Source organism: Triturus cristatus, chromosome 4_2 (assembly GCF_964204655.1).
Source record: "Triturus cristatus chromosome 4_2, aTriCri1.1, whole genome shotgun sequence".
Classification (NCBI taxonomy): domain Eukaryota; kingdom Metazoa; phylum Chordata; class Amphibia; order Caudata; family Salamandridae; genus Triturus; species Triturus cristatus.
In genome coordinates, this window is record NC_140586.1 from 322,103,686 (window position 1) to 322,120,459 (window position 16,774).

At 47.6% G+C, this 16,774-nt stretch overlaps 1 protein-coding gene across 8 annotated transcripts in view; it reads left to right on the forward strand.

Moving 5' to 3' along the window:
• The window catches only part of TPR (translocated promoter region, nuclear basket protein), a 645,150-nt gene that overhangs the window by 387,839 nt on the left and 240,537 nt on the right, over positions 1 to 16,774 (forward strand). For 4 of the 8 annotated variants that reach the window (XM_085601673.1, XM_085601674.1, XM_085601675.1 and 1 more), the window contains exons 40-41: positions 9,103 to 9,300; positions 15,399 to 15,533. In XM_085601673.1, the coding sequence (XP_085457799.1) occupies positions 9,103 to 9,300; positions 15,399 to 15,533 (333 nt within the window). The remainder of the gene's footprint in view (positions 1 to 9,102; positions 9,301 to 15,398; positions 15,534 to 16,774) is intronic. The other 4 variants (XM_085601677.1, XM_085601679.1, XM_085601680.1 and 1 more) reach the window with 1 other exon arrangement.

Sequence of the window (16,774 nt, forward strand, 5' to 3'; positions counted from 1 at the left end):
TGGTGCCCAGCACTGACCCTGAAAAGTACTCACAACCGTACTTACCATTAATCCAACTGTGAAAACGTAATTCCTTACCAGTTTTAGATGGAGGTCCCAGTATTGAGCCTAGGAGCCCAGTACTGGATTACAAAAATAACGAAAACATACCATACCTGTAACTTGCATTTTCTCCCATAGGGAATCATTGACTGTTTTTCTATGAAATTTCTTTTAAGTGTCAACTTTTAAAATGGCAAAATATTGCCTAAATATCACAACAATAACTAAGTTGACTTTACTCACTTGTTTCCAAGAACTGTCCCAGGACTGAATCTAGGATCCAGTCCTGGAGTTAGAAAAGTAATCCTGAAAGTAATCTATTGCAAATAACTTAAAACTTCCATTGAGCTCAATGTAGTATTGTGTTTGAAATTGTGTTGCCTATTGCAACAACCTGTAAGTACTACCTACAAAAGTCAATTGCATATGGCAAAAGTATTTAAAGCATCTCATTTGAGAAAGTATATTTTAATACCGGTTCTAAAATAAAACAAACATATATTTTTTATATAAACCATTGGCCTAGAGTTCAGTTATTGAGTGTGTGAGACCATTTGCTGACTGAGTGTGTACAACAAATGCTTTACACTCTAACAATGGCAGCTGTGTTTTCAGCTATTTGTTGCTTTTAACCCTGTCACAAGGTAGCAGAATAAAGTTTTTCAAAGCTAACCTTGTAACCAGTTTTAATCACAATCACTTTAGCACTGCACTTCTTATCAAACACCAAGTCCACATAGGGTTTTGGTCAAACCCACCTCATCTATACTGCAAAACATCCCTTAGCTCCTCCCTCGTTGCGAGGGGGTCGTAGCCCGCATAAAGACTAGGTCTTTTACGTGGGGACGGACCCCTATGATGAAGCATGACACCTCTGGTGTGTGAGGAGAACCATCCTTAAAAGGGATCCCCCTTTAGCACGAGGTTGATTACACTTTGTTACATTTTGCACTGCTCTCGTGGACCCGTGGCCTTTTTTGTGTTGAAGATTATGAGTGGGGAGGTAGCCCACGCAGGTCCTTAAATCTCCTCTAGCCCTCTTAGTGTGAATTCAAGACCTTTAGTACCTCTAAGTCCCTAGTAAATGTTACCTCTGGTACTTGGGGATCCTCTTTAGTACCCTTGTCCCAAGTGTTGCAGCATGTATTGTGCCACCCTAAGAGATTCCTTGCCACACTCATGCAAACTGCCATTGCTGGCTGCGTGACATGGTGCAGACAAAACTGAAGACACAACATGGAACACCACCTTTGTGCTATGCCTACAGACTCTGCATGCAATATATGCAAGTCACCCCTACAGCAGGCCTTATAGCGCTATGGCAGATTGCATTATATTACATGTGAAGACATATCTGCATGATCAGATATACCCCTGTGCTGTCTAGTTCAATTAATAGATAATGCAAGTGAACAGGGAAGCCATCTTAAGTATATGTACTGGGCACTGGTCACTAGTTTTGATTGCTTCACTGAAACCTAGGGTGTTTGGTATCGAACACCATGTCTTAATATATCCATACTGATGCTAGTATTGGATTTATTAAGCTATGCACCCAGAGGGCACCTTCGAGGGGCCCCCTGAAAACCTACCAGCCTCTTAGTGTGCCGGCTGACTAGTACCGTTCAGCCTGCCACCACAAACCTGTTTCTAACTCCATGCAGGTGAGGGCCCACACTCTAGGAGGCCAGAAACAATGTCTGCTCTGGAGGAATGTGTTCACACCTCCTCCAGCAGGATGGCTACTGATTTAGCATAGCTAAGCCATGTGCTTCAAACCCCCTGCCGCTTATGATATGCCATCCAGGTGTCCCCCAGACCTGGCAGATATCACTCCCTTCCCTGAGGTCCAGTCGGCACCAGGACAGGTGGTAATATTCATATGCAAGTAGGCGTGTTGCAGAACCAGGCCAGTCACACCCCTAAGGTGGGCTCCCTTATGTGCCCCACGAAAGAAAGATTCCAACTTCTTGATTTTGGTGTAATTAGGAACTCTGATACAAGTATATGCCCACTCCCCACAGGAAGAGGTCATATAGGACCCCAAGGGTAAGTAGCTTATTGGCTACTACCCTTCACTCCACTTAAAACCCCTAAATTCAGTATTTAGGTGCCCCCCTGACACGAGGGAAACTGATTCGCCTGACTAAAGAAGGAAAAAGAAGAGTCGAATAAGGGAGAACTGTGGACTTTGGCACCATACCCTACCTGCTCGTGTCCCGAAAATTGCAACAACCTAACTCATCCTGCAGCTTTGCATCTTCCAAAAAAAGCGGAGGGCTGCCAGCACTTGGCCAACCAGCCAGCATCTCCCTTTTAGTGGAGGAGCCACTTCCCTGCTTCCTGCAGGCACTAACCCCAACATTCTGTTCACTATTCTGCTGGCCACTGCATCCACTGACTCATCAGCCACTCAGCAGGAGGCCACCGTGCTCCAGGAGGTCAGATATGTCTCCTCACCACGTTTGGAGACACCAAGACCCCCAGGAGCTGCCCTGCACCAATATCTGGGGTACTGGACCCCTTGCAACATCCATGGCTTGTTTGTTGTCCAATCCGGACTCTGATACAACCAAGACCCACCAGCTGACTTGGTGTCCGCATCGCAGAGGCCAGGACCGAGAGTGGCCCAGCTGTCCTCTGCAGTCCTGACCAAGAGATGTGAGTGACTTTGAAGCATTAGACCAGCCGACCTAAACCTCTGCACCAAAGCTCCCCCGACAGGGTCCACGAACACTGACTGTGCTCCCCTGCTTCCAAGACCCTCACAAACTGAGTCTCCCGTCTTGAGCTTCCGGACTTATCCCCACGTCCCCCTCTGCACACTGTTTTTAGCTGCACGCTCCTCCCCCCCTTCCCATTTGTCAAGGGTGTAGCACAAGGCTACCAATCCATTCAACACTGCTGCACTTGGACACTCCAGTGCGGGTAACTGCTGGTTGATCTTGTGACAGTGAACCCCTAGCATCATCAGTCCTAAAGAGGACCCCCGAAATACAATTGCAAATACTCATATGCAGTATATATTTCTTTCTCCATCGGAAAACAGTACAACGTAAACGCTTTAATATAACTTTTTTGCTTGGCTATAAAAATTGATAGCTTGAAAAAACGTACCCGATTACGAAGTTCTTGAATGTTATAATAATCCATGTTATTTTTCTAAATTAGTCTTGAGTTTCTTCTTGAGTGTGTCTCTCATGTATTGACTGTGTGTGTGCAACAAATGATTAACACTACCCCCTGATAAGCATGAAATGCTTGCCCACACTACCACAAAAGAGATTTGGAATTCTTCATTTAACCCTTTCGCTGCCAGGCCCTTTCCCCCTCCTGTGCCATGCCTTTTTTTGGCTATTTGGGGTAGTGCAGAGTGAGGCCCCTGTAACTTTTTGACCACATAAGGCATCCACGCCAAATTTGCGTCCTTTTATTCCAACATCATGGGCATTCTAAAGGTACTCGGGGTTTGTGGATTCCCCTGGAGGGGTCACAGAAATGAGCCAAAATACATCAAAATTTTGTTTTGTTTGTGGAAAAATGGGAAAAACGGGCTGCAAATGAAAGCATCTGGGTTTTTCCCTGCAAATGTTATCAAACGTTTGTGGGGCTGAAATCACCATTTTCCCCGCTTTTAGGGGATACCAGACTTTTGTCAGAAGCCCAACATTTTTTTACACAGTTTTGGCCTTTTTCTGGGACATAGCCTATTTTTGCTACTTTTTGTGCTTTCGACCTCCTTCCAGTTAATGGTAGAAATGGGTGCAAAAGCAATAATGGATCCTGGAAAGCTATACATTTTAGAGAAGTAGACAAAATTCTGAGTTCAGCAAGGGGTAATTTGTGTAGAGCCATCAAGGTTTCTATATAGAAACTAACAGTTAAATATAGAATAAATTGAAAATTTGTTGAAAAAAACAGCCTTTTGTGTCAACGTTTTCACCTGTAACTTCTTCTAATCATGACAGCGGTTTGAAAGCAATATACCTTTACATCCGCTGGACATTACTGGTTGTGGGGATATATAGGACTTGTAGGTTCACCAAGAACCCGATGAACCCAGAGCCAAAAACTGAGCAGCAACTTGCAATGGTTTTTTATTATGTACCGGGTATATAGTAATTATTCCGTAAAAATACAATACTATCCGGTCCATACAATGTAAGGATCCCAAGGACCTGAGAGAGATGTGTACAGCCTATATAAAAATGAACGGATATGAGGTCCACTGTGGAATCGGTGGCCAGATGGAGCTGTGATCAGGGTTTATTTGCATGATGTCCTTGCTTTTTGACTTTATACTGTCGTGTTGTAATGTGCCAAAAAAACAAAAAATTGTAAAAAATAAAGTTAAAAAAAAAAAATCCGTAAAAATGTGTACATGGAAAAATCGGTATGAAAGACACCTATGTATTTCTGAAATGGGAACAAAATGTAGAGTTTAGAAACCGTAGATATTTGTACATTTCCGAAATTGGTAATACTCGTATAGCATGAGAATTATAGGACGTTTTTCAAAGTGACTTCTTTTTTACACATTGTCTTTCATTTGGAAGGCAGAAATGCATCGAAAATCAATAGGTAATAACAGTTCCTTTACAAATCTGTATTACCCTAAGTCTCCCAATAAAAATGGTACCTCACTTGTATGGGTAGGCATAGTGCCCACGACAGGAAATGGCTCAAAATCCAACGTGAACACACCACATTTTCACAATGCAAAATGACCCTTTTTTAGCAAAGTGTCTAGCTGTAGTGTTTGAACCATAGCTCTGCCGGCACCTAGGTAAACCTAGCAAACCTATACATTTTTGAAAACTAGACACCCTGGGGAATCCAGGATTGGGTGACTTGACTGCATCCCACCAGGTTGTGTTACCCAGAATCCCTTGCAAACCTAAAAAATTGCCAAAAAAAGCACATTTTCACCACATTACTGTGGTGGAAAGTTCTGGAATCTGCGTGGATCCAAAAATTTCTACCCACCCCGTGTTCCCCAAAATCTTCAGAGAAAAATGGTACCTCACTTGTGTGGGTCGGCCTAGTGCCTGCGACAGGAAACTGCGCAAAACGCATCGTGGACACACCTCAGTTTCACTGTGAAAAATGAACCTTTTTTGGCAAAGTGCCTAGCTGTAGTTTTTGAACCCTAGTTCTGCCGGCACCTAGGGAAACCTACCAAACCCACACATTTCTGAAAACTAGACACCCGGGGGATTCCAGCAATTCCTTACCCAGAATGCCCTGCAAATCTCATTTAGCTGAAACAATCACCTTTTTCACACATTTTTGTGTGGGAAAGTTGTGGCATCACCGGGCTGACACAAATTTCCTACCACCCAGCATTCCCACGGGTCTCCCAATAAAAATGGTGCCTCACTCTTGTGGGAGGCCTAAGTCCCCCCGGTCTACAGGGCATTCTGTGTAAGGAAACTTTGGGGGATTCTCGCAAGCCATACCTCCCTGGACTCCCCTGGGTGTCTAGTTTTCAGAAATGTGTGGGTTTGGTAGGTTTCCCTAGATGGCCGCCAAGCCCGGGGCCAAAAACTCATGGGACCCCCTTTGCAAAACCAGGTTGTTTTGTGATGGGTAATTTTGATGTCTCCTCAATAGGTTGTGGGCCCTTGCCTGACGCGGGCACTAGGCCTACCCACGCAAGTGAGGTACCATTTTTCTCGGGAGACTTTGGGGAACGCGGGGTGGGTGGAATTTTGTGGACCCACACAGATTCCAGAACTTTCCACCACAGAAATGTGAGGAAAATGTGTTATTTTGGACACATTTTTAGGTTTGCAATGGATTCTGGGTAACAGAACCTGGTGAGAGCCAGTCAAGTCACCCCCATCCTGGATTCCCCTCGGTGTCTAGTTTTCAAAAATGTACAGGTTTGCTAGGTTTCTCTACGTGCCAACTGCGCTAGGGCCCAAGATCCACAGGTAGGCACATTACTAAAAAAAAAAGTCGGAGCCCAGTGGGCTTTCTGCGGCCCTGGGGGGGAATCGGGGAAGGGGGTTTCATCCCGATATGCCCCTAAAAGACTGTGGCTATTTGTTGTGGGGGTGGGGGCATTGGTATGACAATTTTGGGCAGCACCCACGCATAAAAAAAAGCCTGCGTACTCGCTGGCGCCTAGTGGGCTTTCTGCCCCCCCAGAGGGCAGATCAGGGGCCACTGCCACCATCTGCCCTCCTGGGGGGGGGGGGGCAGAAAGACTGGAATTTCTCTGGGGGTGGGGTGGGTGTATTGCCCCTACCCCATCACTAATAAAACAAAAAAAAACATGGTTTCTAGTGGGCTTTCTGCACCCCCCGGGGGGCCAGATTGGGGGCTAAATCTCTCATCTGCCTCCTGGGGGGCAGAAAGACTGTCATTTTTGGGGGGGGGAGGGTGGGGGCATTGGCGTGCCCGTTTCAGGCAGCCTACACCCTAAAAACAATTGCACAAAAAAATCCCTGATGGATAGTGGGCTTTCTGCCCCTCGGGGGGGGGGGGGGGGGGCAGAAAGGCTGTAATGGTGGCGGGTGGGTGGGGGCATTGGCGTGTCCATTTCGGGCAGCCCCCACCCTAAAAAAAACCTAAAAACAAATCCCTGGTGTTTAGTGAGCTTTCTGCCCCGGGGGGGGGAGGGGCAGAAAGACTAATAATTGGGGGGTGGGGTGGGGGCATGGGCCTGCCCGTTTTGGGCAGCCCCCACCCCTATTTCTACTTTATAAAAAATTCCCTGGTGTCTAGTGGGCTTTACTCCCCCCATGTTGCCAAAATAATCAGGAGGGAGCAAAGGCCCTTGCCCAAGGGGCTGCTCCCCCCCTCCCTGGTATCTAGTGGGTGGATCCCTGCTTGGGGATCGCCCTCCTGTGGCGATCCCCAAGCAGGGATGCACTGGGGGAGGGGTACCATTGGAAAGGGGCGATTTTTCCCTTTCCAACGTTACCTCTCCTGTCTTTCTACGTGCTCAGGGGGCTGAGATAGCCCCCTGAGCACGTAGAAAGTGAAACTGAAAGGAGCCTCTTGGCTCATTTCAGTTTCGTTTTCACTGTAATGACGTCGGCGCGACGTGCGCGCCGATCGTCATTACAGGGAAAGCAGAGGGATTTCCCAGGGGCTGCCTCATGACGAGCTGGACTAGTCATGGGCACACGAGAACTGTGTGCCATGACGAGTCCATCTCGTCATGGGCATTCAAGGGGTTCAACCCTGTAAGCCAATAAGGGTTAGCTGGACTTTCTACATACTGTACCTCATTTTGGTATACTGCATAAAAAGCCAGCTTCCTACACCGGTCTGATGTGAGATCCATTTTGCTTGCTTGGCCCTGCAATGCTGTGAGTCCTCTCCCCAGACCCACCATGTTTGGGACATCCTGCTATGATATCTATTCTAAAGTTGATAAATCTATCGCTTCAAGTATCCATCAGAACAAGTTACCTTCGGTAAAGCTCTTTCTGGGGGAGACTCGACCTAACTCCAAATTCCTTCCTTCCTGCCTTTCTATCTCACAGGTCTGTGAAGTGGACTCCTGGACATAACGATATGGCTCCAAGTTGTGTTTTGGCACACTTGTCTCTTGCAATTTTTTTTTTGTCTAGTATAGTGATACATATCTGTGGGTGAAAGATTAAGAAACTGAGGTTGGTGCAAGTGTGGCTTATACGAAGCCCCACTCTGTATTTTTAGGGTGGAACAGTCATGGAGCTACATGGCTCCACCTTCCCGCGCATTTGAGCACTGCTGAAAATGTTCTCCAGATAAAGTCTGGGGCTTTGGTGTATTCCTGCCATAAATGATCTATGGTTAGAGTACCCACCAGAAAGAGCACTACTGTAGGTAATTAATTTGTTTCAAATATCTTTGTTAGAATTTGGCTATCCCTTCTCAGAGAGGCAGTCCATGGTTCATTCGTGATTTTCCTCAAATTCTCTGGAATGGTGCATTTTGCTCTGACAAACAAGACTTTGCCCTAGCGTCTGTGACATCACTTGGTTAAGTTAATGGCTGAGCTACCAAAGGGTAGTTGTGATATTAAGTCCAACTTAATATACCGGTCTATTTATTATGTTCATGTTAATCTGTTAAATCTACCAATAGTGTAGAATTAATCTTTGGTGGAAGTGCCTTTTTGTTCTACTGACCATGACTGTTTTTTGTACAGATTTATCATAGTCCCATAACCAGCTATCACACCTTTACTGGCAAATCTTGTCAAAAAAACTCACCCCAGTCTTTGTACAGTGATATTTCTGAGCCATACAGTCTAGCATACATTTTTGTACCAGCTACGCCCCGGAGGTTGATGAAACCATGTGAAAAACGAAGAGAACTTCAAAAGGCTGCACTTGTATAGTTAGGAAACATGGGTACGACTGATATATCCTTTAAAGTTGTTTTTCGAGGCCCCATGCCCTGAACCTTTTTGTAGCACTAACTGTATCATAGCATATTAAGCACAAGAGTGACAGCAAAATGGCATGGGGAATAAGTATTGCAGCAACTGAAGGAACTGCAATACTACCGCGCATAAAGGATAAAGATCATTCCAGGGAGACTAGATTAACATTTTTGATATTTAATGGTAAATATCGTCAAAGAATGGGCAGTAACTCAAGGAGACTCTACAGTTAATTCTGAGGGTATGATTTTGTATTGCAATGCCTATAGTTTGTGTTTCTTACATTGAAGGTATATTCTGGGTTCATCTTCCAGGTGGCAGAATCTGTAAAAATAATGTTGTGGATATGTAATGCATTTGATTTTTACAATTGGCTTCCTCTTAAGTAATTTTAGACTTTTACAGCCTCTTTTTTTACTTCATGCTGCCTAGCTGATTAATGATTGGGAATCTTAAATGAGCTTATGGCAAGTCAGTTGAAAAAATATGAATTGCTTTAGCATAACTTGAGCAGCGCAGTTGAACATGTCTTTGTTTTATGCATTAGCTGTTATATTGGTTCTTTTGTGAGTTCAGAACTAATGGGGTCCTCTAAATATTCTCATTCAAATTTGTGCAATTTGTCCGGCTGCGAAAGTGTGTAGAAAACCTGAATAATGATTCAATTATTCTAGGGGGGCTCTCAGAGTTTTTACCCTCACATTGAAGACAGCGAAGAGGCCTCACAGTCCCTTCTCTTGGATCTTGTTCCTCAGTCATCCGAGCAGGAGGTCCAGTCATCCCAGGATGATCAACCCAAAGGGCCTGATGTGATTGTCATAGACAGTGATGAAGAGGAAGATGATGAGGAAAATGAAGATGGTGACCAAGAGGTATGATGTCTAGGCTTTGTTTTTCTTAACTTTACACTTAAGGTAAAGTTGGTGTACTAGGACGCCTTGCTTCATTGCAAAGAGAGGTCAATTGATTAGGCTTTCAATGGACCAGCAAATGATTTGCTCAATAATAACTGTTAAGGTTTTTGCATACTAAAAAAAAATGCCACTGTGATAAGTTGCCCATCTGATTAGGTAGTCTAGGTCCAATTGTAAGGAGATTAATATAGGCTCAGATCAGACTATATCCATTAAAAGTTCATTCCAGCGTTTTTGTCCCAAGCCACAGACTGTAAGGCTATTAGTACATTGTACTCTCTTAAGAAAAAAGAAACCAGATGGAGTAAATGATAAATCCTTGTGGCTTTCTGCTCCATTTTCTCAACTTCGACAGTACATTTGTGTCAGTGGAGCATGCATGAAAGCCCTAGCACTGACAAAAATGGTCATCAGGACCTCGGCAGGGAGGAAGGGGGATCCTATACAGTTGTTGGACCTCAGCTATTCAAAACTGATTTGCGTCATTTGTTGGTGCATGAGAAGTGGTGGAGATTTTCCACTTCCGTCTTCTGCAGTCCTGACTATCACTGCATCTGCATAAATGCCAGGAAATGTCACAATTCCCATGTGTGAGCCATTTGAAGAAACAGCGGGTGTTTTTTCTTTTCCACAACAAACTTCATTACTCATCTGCACAAGTCCACGTATCCTTGAAAGATAGTGGTGAAGGAGTGCTAAACGCTACGAGTTAGGCAATTTAAATATTGATGTAAACTAGTGTTTACAGCCCAAAGTTAATTGTCTTCAGTTGACCGTTCAGCATTCCAAAGTTCTGATCTTGACATCGCAGTCTGACAGATTGCTAGCCTTGCTCACCCCCGGTTACAGCATGGTCACCACAAAAAATCTCTTCTTGAAGTTGGAGTTTTGCAGGTTGGAGGGTGTATTTAACTAGGCATTGGGCGTGACAAACCATATTAAGGATTTCCTGGAGACAACATTTGAACATTATTTGCTATATCTGAAAGAGACACATTAGTGATAGATTCCTTACATTAGAATATCCCTAGGCATCAGACTGGATCCGGAAAAGTTCCTGTGCTGCCGGCTCCGCCTCCGGCACCGCAGTGAGTGCCATTTGTTCCGCCCCTGCCCAGGTTCTCAGACAATTTTGCCCCTACCTGGGATCCGCATTGGGACATGGCGCCGTTTGTTCCTTCCCCGGTCCCTGTCCTGCCGCCGCAGTCTGTCCCACATACGGCGGAGGTGGAGGACGACTGGGACCCTCTTGCTCATGAGTGTGACTCCGAGCAGGACTTGGCGGACGAGTTAGAGGAGGCTGGCGCCCTTGATCTCTTCTCTGACCCGGGGTTTGCCTCTCCTCCACCTACCATGGAGGAGGGCACTTCGTACACGATGGAGCTCCGTCGGGCCGCTGAGATCCTCCACCTTGATCTCCCTACAGTGGCCCTAAAGACTAATCTCCTCACTGAGGATCTCCAGACGGCGTCCACTTTGTCGGAGCCCCTGCTGCCATTTAATTACCCCCTTCACTGACTTCTTACTGGGCACTTGGTCGCAGCCAGCTACAGGGGCCCCGGTGGATAAGAATGTTGCCAGGCGTCATCGCCAGGCGCCGGGTGATCCTGGCTTTCTGACCACTCATCCTACGCCCAAGAGCCTGGTCATCCAGGCTTCGACGTCCCAGAGTCCCAGAGTACCCAAGCTGTGCTGTCTCAAGCTGTTGTCGAGGGTAAAGATGCGGCTTAGTTCGCCATTCGGTGTGGTTTGGACACTGCAGACTCGCTAGGTAGAGCAATTTCTATGACTGTGGCTTCGTCGCCACGCCTGGTTGAGATCTACGGGTTCTCGCCAGATGTTCAAAGCTCACTCATGGACATGGCCTTTGATGGCACTCGCCTGTTTGGCGATAAGGCCGACAGTGCGCTGGAGTGTTTTAAGGACTTGGTGGCTACGGCCAAGTCCTTAGGTCTTTCCACGAAAAGCCCAGCCACTCCTGGTTCTCGTTCCTTTCGTGGCCACGGAAGGAGCGCCAAGGCACTTTCCTTCAGCAATCCTCTGCAGACCCAGCCTCAGCGCAGATGCGGTTTCCGCAGGGGCGGGTCTGGGAATCAGCGTGGGGGTCAGTCCACCTCTGCCCCCGCTGCCTCTACATCCAAACCTTCCTAATCCGAGCTTTGGGGGGCACCCCACGCCAGTGGGGGGCAGGATCCGCCATCACCTCCCCCACTGGCACGCTATCACATCAAACAAGTGGGTGTTGCAGATCATCCGCAAGGGTTACTCCCTTCCCTTTCAGTCCACCCCAGCAACCATGCCACCTCAGTACCACCGCATGTCGGGGGAACACTTGGCAACTCTCCAGCAGGAAGTCACGACCCTCTAGGCCAAGGGGACCATCAAGTGCGTTCCTGGGCCAGAAGTAGGAAGTGGTTGTTATTCCCACTACTTTCTGGTCCCCAAGAAGGACAAAGGGGGTCTGCGTCCCATCTTGGACCTCCGGAACGTCAAACGCTTCCTCCGGAAGGAGAAGTTCAAAATGCTGACTCTGGCTCAGGTCTTGGCTGCCCTCGACCCTGGAGACTGGATGGTAGCGTTGGACTTGTAGGACGCATATTTTCACATCCCCGTCCTGCCGGCGTGATCTGCGGTTCACGGTAAGCCAGGAGCGTTTTTAGTTTGCCGTGGTCCCCTTCAGCCTTACCAGCGCCCCACGGGTGTTCACAAAAGTGATGGCGGTGGTCGCAGCTCATCTGCGCAGGTCAGGGGTGTCAGCCTTCCCCCTACCTCGATGACTGGTTGTTGAAGGTGGGCTTGCCCCAGGCAGTCGTCTCCCACCTTCAGACTACAGCCGACCTCCTGCATTTGCTGGGGTTCTCCATCAACGTGCTGAAGTCGCACCTGAGTCTCTCTGACGCTCCCCTTCATAGGAGCGGTTCTGGATTTGACACGGTTTTGGGTTTAACCTGCCGAGCAGCGAGTCTGGGATATTCAGGCTATGATTCTGATCTTTCAGCCTCTATCCCGGGTTTCAGTCAGGATGACCCTCCGGCGCCTGGACCTGATGGCCTCCTGCATCCTGCTAGTGCCACATGCCAGATGGCATATGCATGCTCTGCAGTGGGACCTGAAGTTCCAGTGGGCGCAGCATCAGGGCAACCTGTTCGATCATGTCCAGATCTCGGAGGGCACTGCACGACAATTGCAGTGGTGGCTCACGAATCGCGATTGGGTCAATGGCAGATGCCTCTCCCTTCCCCAACCAGAGCACACAGTGGTGACGGATGCGTCCCTCCTGGGATGGGAAGGCCACTTAGGAGAGGCGGAGATCAGAGGACTCTGGTCTCTGGCGGAGTCCCGGCTCCATATCAACCTTTTGGAGCTTCGGGTGATCCGACTCGCACTGAAGTAATTTCTTCCCTCTGTCTGGGGAAGTGTGGTGCAGGTGTTCACGGACAGCACCACAGCCATGTGGTACTGCAACAAACAGGGTGGGGTGGGGTCCTGGACCCTATGTCAGGAGGCTCTTCACCTCTGGACATGGCTGGAACATCAAGGCATTACCTTAGTGGTTCAACACCTGGCAGGTTCTCTGAACGCCAGGGCAGATGAACTCAGCCGCCGGTGCTTGATGGATCACGAAAAGCGTCTGAACTCTGACGTGGTGCAAGGTCTCTTTCAGCAGTGGGGAGAGCTTTGGTTAGATCTATTTGCCACCGAAGAGAACACGTCGTAAGTTCTGCGCGTTGGAATTTCCAAGGCGGCACTCGCTAGGTGACGCTTTTCGTCGCGTGTGGAGTTGCGGTCTGTTGTACGCCTTTCCGCCTACACCACTTCTGCCCAGAGTGCTGAAGAAGATTCTGCGCGACCGGGCCCAAGTCATCCTTGTGGCTCCGGATTGGGCACGAAGATACAGGTATCCCGAGCTACTCAGCATGGCGATCGATCCCCCAATCTGACTGCCTCTTCGGGAGGATCTTCTGTCGCAGCAGCAGGGGACGGTCCTCCACCCGAACCTGTCCTTGCGTGGAGATTGAGCGGCGACAGTTGACAGCTTTCGATCTTCCTCCTGAAGTCTGTGATGTCATTCTGGCAGCCAGGCGTCCCTCCACTAAAACGGTATACGCCTTCAGGTGGAACAAATTTGTAGCATGGTGCACAGCAAAGGCTGTAGATCCCCTCTCTGCCCCTCTTTCTGAGGTCCATCTGTTCCTTCTTGCTTTGGCCCAGCAGGGCTCTGCTCTGGGCACTATCAAAGGTTATCTTTCAGCCATCTCCGCCTTCCTACGGCTTCCAGATCAGCCTTCTCTTTTTTTAAGTCCCCGGTTGTTAACCGTTTCTTGAAAGGCCTTACGCACACATTTCCTCCTGTGCCGTTCAGAATGCCTCAATGGGACTTAAACCTTGTTTTGACATATCTGATGTGTTCTCCCTTCGAACCCCTTCATAACTGTCCTATGCGTCTTCTCACTCATAAGATGGCTTTCCTGGTAGCTATCACCTCTGCCAGAAGAGTGAGTGAGCTCCAGGCTCTTTCTTCCAAACCTCCTTACCTTTCTGTTCATCCGGACAAGGTGGTTTTAAGGACCCGTCCTTTCTTGCCAATGGTTGTCACGACCTTCCACATAGGGCAGACCATCACTTTGCCCACCTTCTTTACGCCTCCGCATCCTTCAAAAGAGGAAGAGCGGCTCCATCGTCTGGACCCAAAACGTGCTCTCGTTCTATCTGAAGCGCACACAAAAGTTCCGGGTGGATGACCAACTCTTTGTTGGCTACGTGGGTGCCAAAAAAGGTTGGGCTGTGCACAAACGAACCATCTCTCGGTGGGTTGTTCTGTGCATAAAAGCATGTTACTCGTTGGCCAAGAAGGAGCCTCCTGTAGGGCTGCGTGCCCATTCTACCAGGGCAACAGCAGCCACTACTGCCTTGGGACGCGGCGTTCCCTTGCAGGACATTTGTCAGGTAGCAACGTGGGCTTTGCTGCACATGTTTACCAAGCATTACTGCCTTGACAGTCCAGTCCGGAGAAACGGCTTCTTTGGCCGTTCTGTTCTCCGTGACTTTCTGGTGTAATCTTGTTCACAGACCCACCACCGGGGTTGGTATTGCTGGGGTATATATTCTAAGGTAAGGAATCTATCACTAACGTGTCTCTTTCAGATGCACAAGTTTCTACTTGTGTAACGCTATATCTGTAAGACATTAGTTAGTGATAGATTCCTTACCGCCCCACCCATCCTCCCCGTTCTGCGAACTGATTCTAGGGTTAAGGTCATCGCCTTTCAGGGCCCTAGTATCATAGCACCAGTGGTCAGTTTCCTGGTGCAGAAAGTCGTGTACAGAACTGACGTCAGCACGCATGGGTGATGCTTAAGTGGTCTCCGTGACGTCATCTCAGAGCTTACGACGCCAGCGACGGACGCGGAGCCACTCAACGCCACCTACCGACGCGTAGGGGTACTGCTGATGAAAAACTTTTCCGGATGCTGTCTGACGCCTAGGGATATTTTAAGGTAAGGAATCTATCACTAATTAATGTCTCTTACAGATATATCGTTACACAAGTAGTAACTTGTGAGTCAATGCCACTTGGACTGAGTAGCAACCTAGCCCAGGAATCATCTATAGCAGAGTACAGCCAGTTCTAGTTTGAGAAGGGTGGGCTATAGAAGACTAGAAGATCGAAGGAGCTTATGTGGATCATCTGGATTATTTTGCTGCGAAGGTATGTAATTGGAGTACTCTGGTTGGTCAAACATGTCACTTACAGTATTATTCGACACTACTGCAAGTAAGTAGAGTTTTCCCAAGATTTGAATGTATTTAACGCTCATAAATGGGGGTACAAAGTGAGTTTCCCTTAAAACTAGTGGTCCATCTAGGAGCAAAGTTATGGCTGGAGAGGGGTGGTGGTGCTTCAGCATCTCCTGCTGATTTTTCCTCGCCCTTAGAGGACCTGGTACTCACTCTGTCAACCTTAAGTGCTATGCTACCTTAACAATATGAATATTTCTCCTGTGTATTAAAATGCAATCACAAGGCTTACCTATATTGCTGTCTACATTACACAGGAATATGAAGAGGAAGAAGAGGACGATGATGATGAGGAAGATGATGAAGACACAGGGATGGGCGAAGAAGGTGAAAGTAATGAAGAAACCGGTAGCGCAGAGGGCAATGATGCATATGAAGGTGATGAAACCGAGGTAGGTCATACAACTTTGAACACTAACTGGTGAAATAAACCGAAAAAGAAAATATTACCAATGAGAGCCATTTTTTTGATGGAGACTTTATACTACAGATTCCTCCTACCAAGAATTTCCCCATGCTAGGTCTGGAAACCTTTGCAAGCAGTTGTCTTGCACATCGACAGGTGGCGTTGTGTAACTCTGCATCAGATCCGTCCTGCCTTTGATGTGATGTTAGGGCCCCCACCTGTTGCTGTGTTTCCATGCCTACTGTCACAGATCCGAAGCTTTTCGAATCCTGTCATTTTGGCAGGATTTTTTTCCCTCCTTTTTAGTGTGTAGGCATTTCTCCCCCTAAAATTACACCAACAACATGTCATCGGTCTTTGATGTTTTGGATCCAAACATGACTGCATTCAAGTGCTGCATGAAGAAGAATCTCAAGCCATCCGCATATCAAAACTCGCCATTTCCGAGCTTCGTAAGACGAAGATATGGTCCTGGTCACAGTCGAGGGCACGACAACTGTCTCTCACTCCTGAAGCCAGTTACGTGACCTGTCCTCTTTGAAGTCATGGGCCTCTAGTAGATCAAAAAGTCCAAGAACCTCAAGCAGTCCAAACATGGGTCTCCATCATGCCGCCACTCTCATCATTGGGAATCGTGCAACACCCCGGACACTTCTAGGCCACAGAGTTATTTTCCTGCTTTGGAATAGAATCCAGTGCTGATCCTGTAGTGCCCCACATTTCCAGACAATCTGTGAAGCCAAACAAGTCCAGGAGCTTAAAAAAAACCTTCAAACTCTATCTTTGGTGCCCCGCAGGGTCCATCTGGGGTGGTTTGGGGCCCCAAGTACCCAAGGTGACCTCCAGTCAGGATACCGCCGGCAAATACATCCCTGACACAGGCTGTGCCACCAAGTCTCAATCCAAGTCCAGCCCCTTCCTTCATTATGGTGCTGGCGACTCAGGATCCGGCACAACATGCAACACAGGCCTCTGTGCTGCGATCGACAACAGTCTCATCTTCCCAGCACCAATGCTGGAATTTGATTTGATCGCCTTATTGGACTCTAAAGCCACCCCTCTCTACAGAGACCACAGTAGTACACCCATATGGACACAAACTTATGCTCCTCACCATGACCATGAGGAAGATACCTACGATGACCCTTATAATGGCAACCTGTTTGATGATGTACAGGAGGCAAGTGGCATGGACACCTCCCCAGACATTTGGTTATCCTCCCTAAA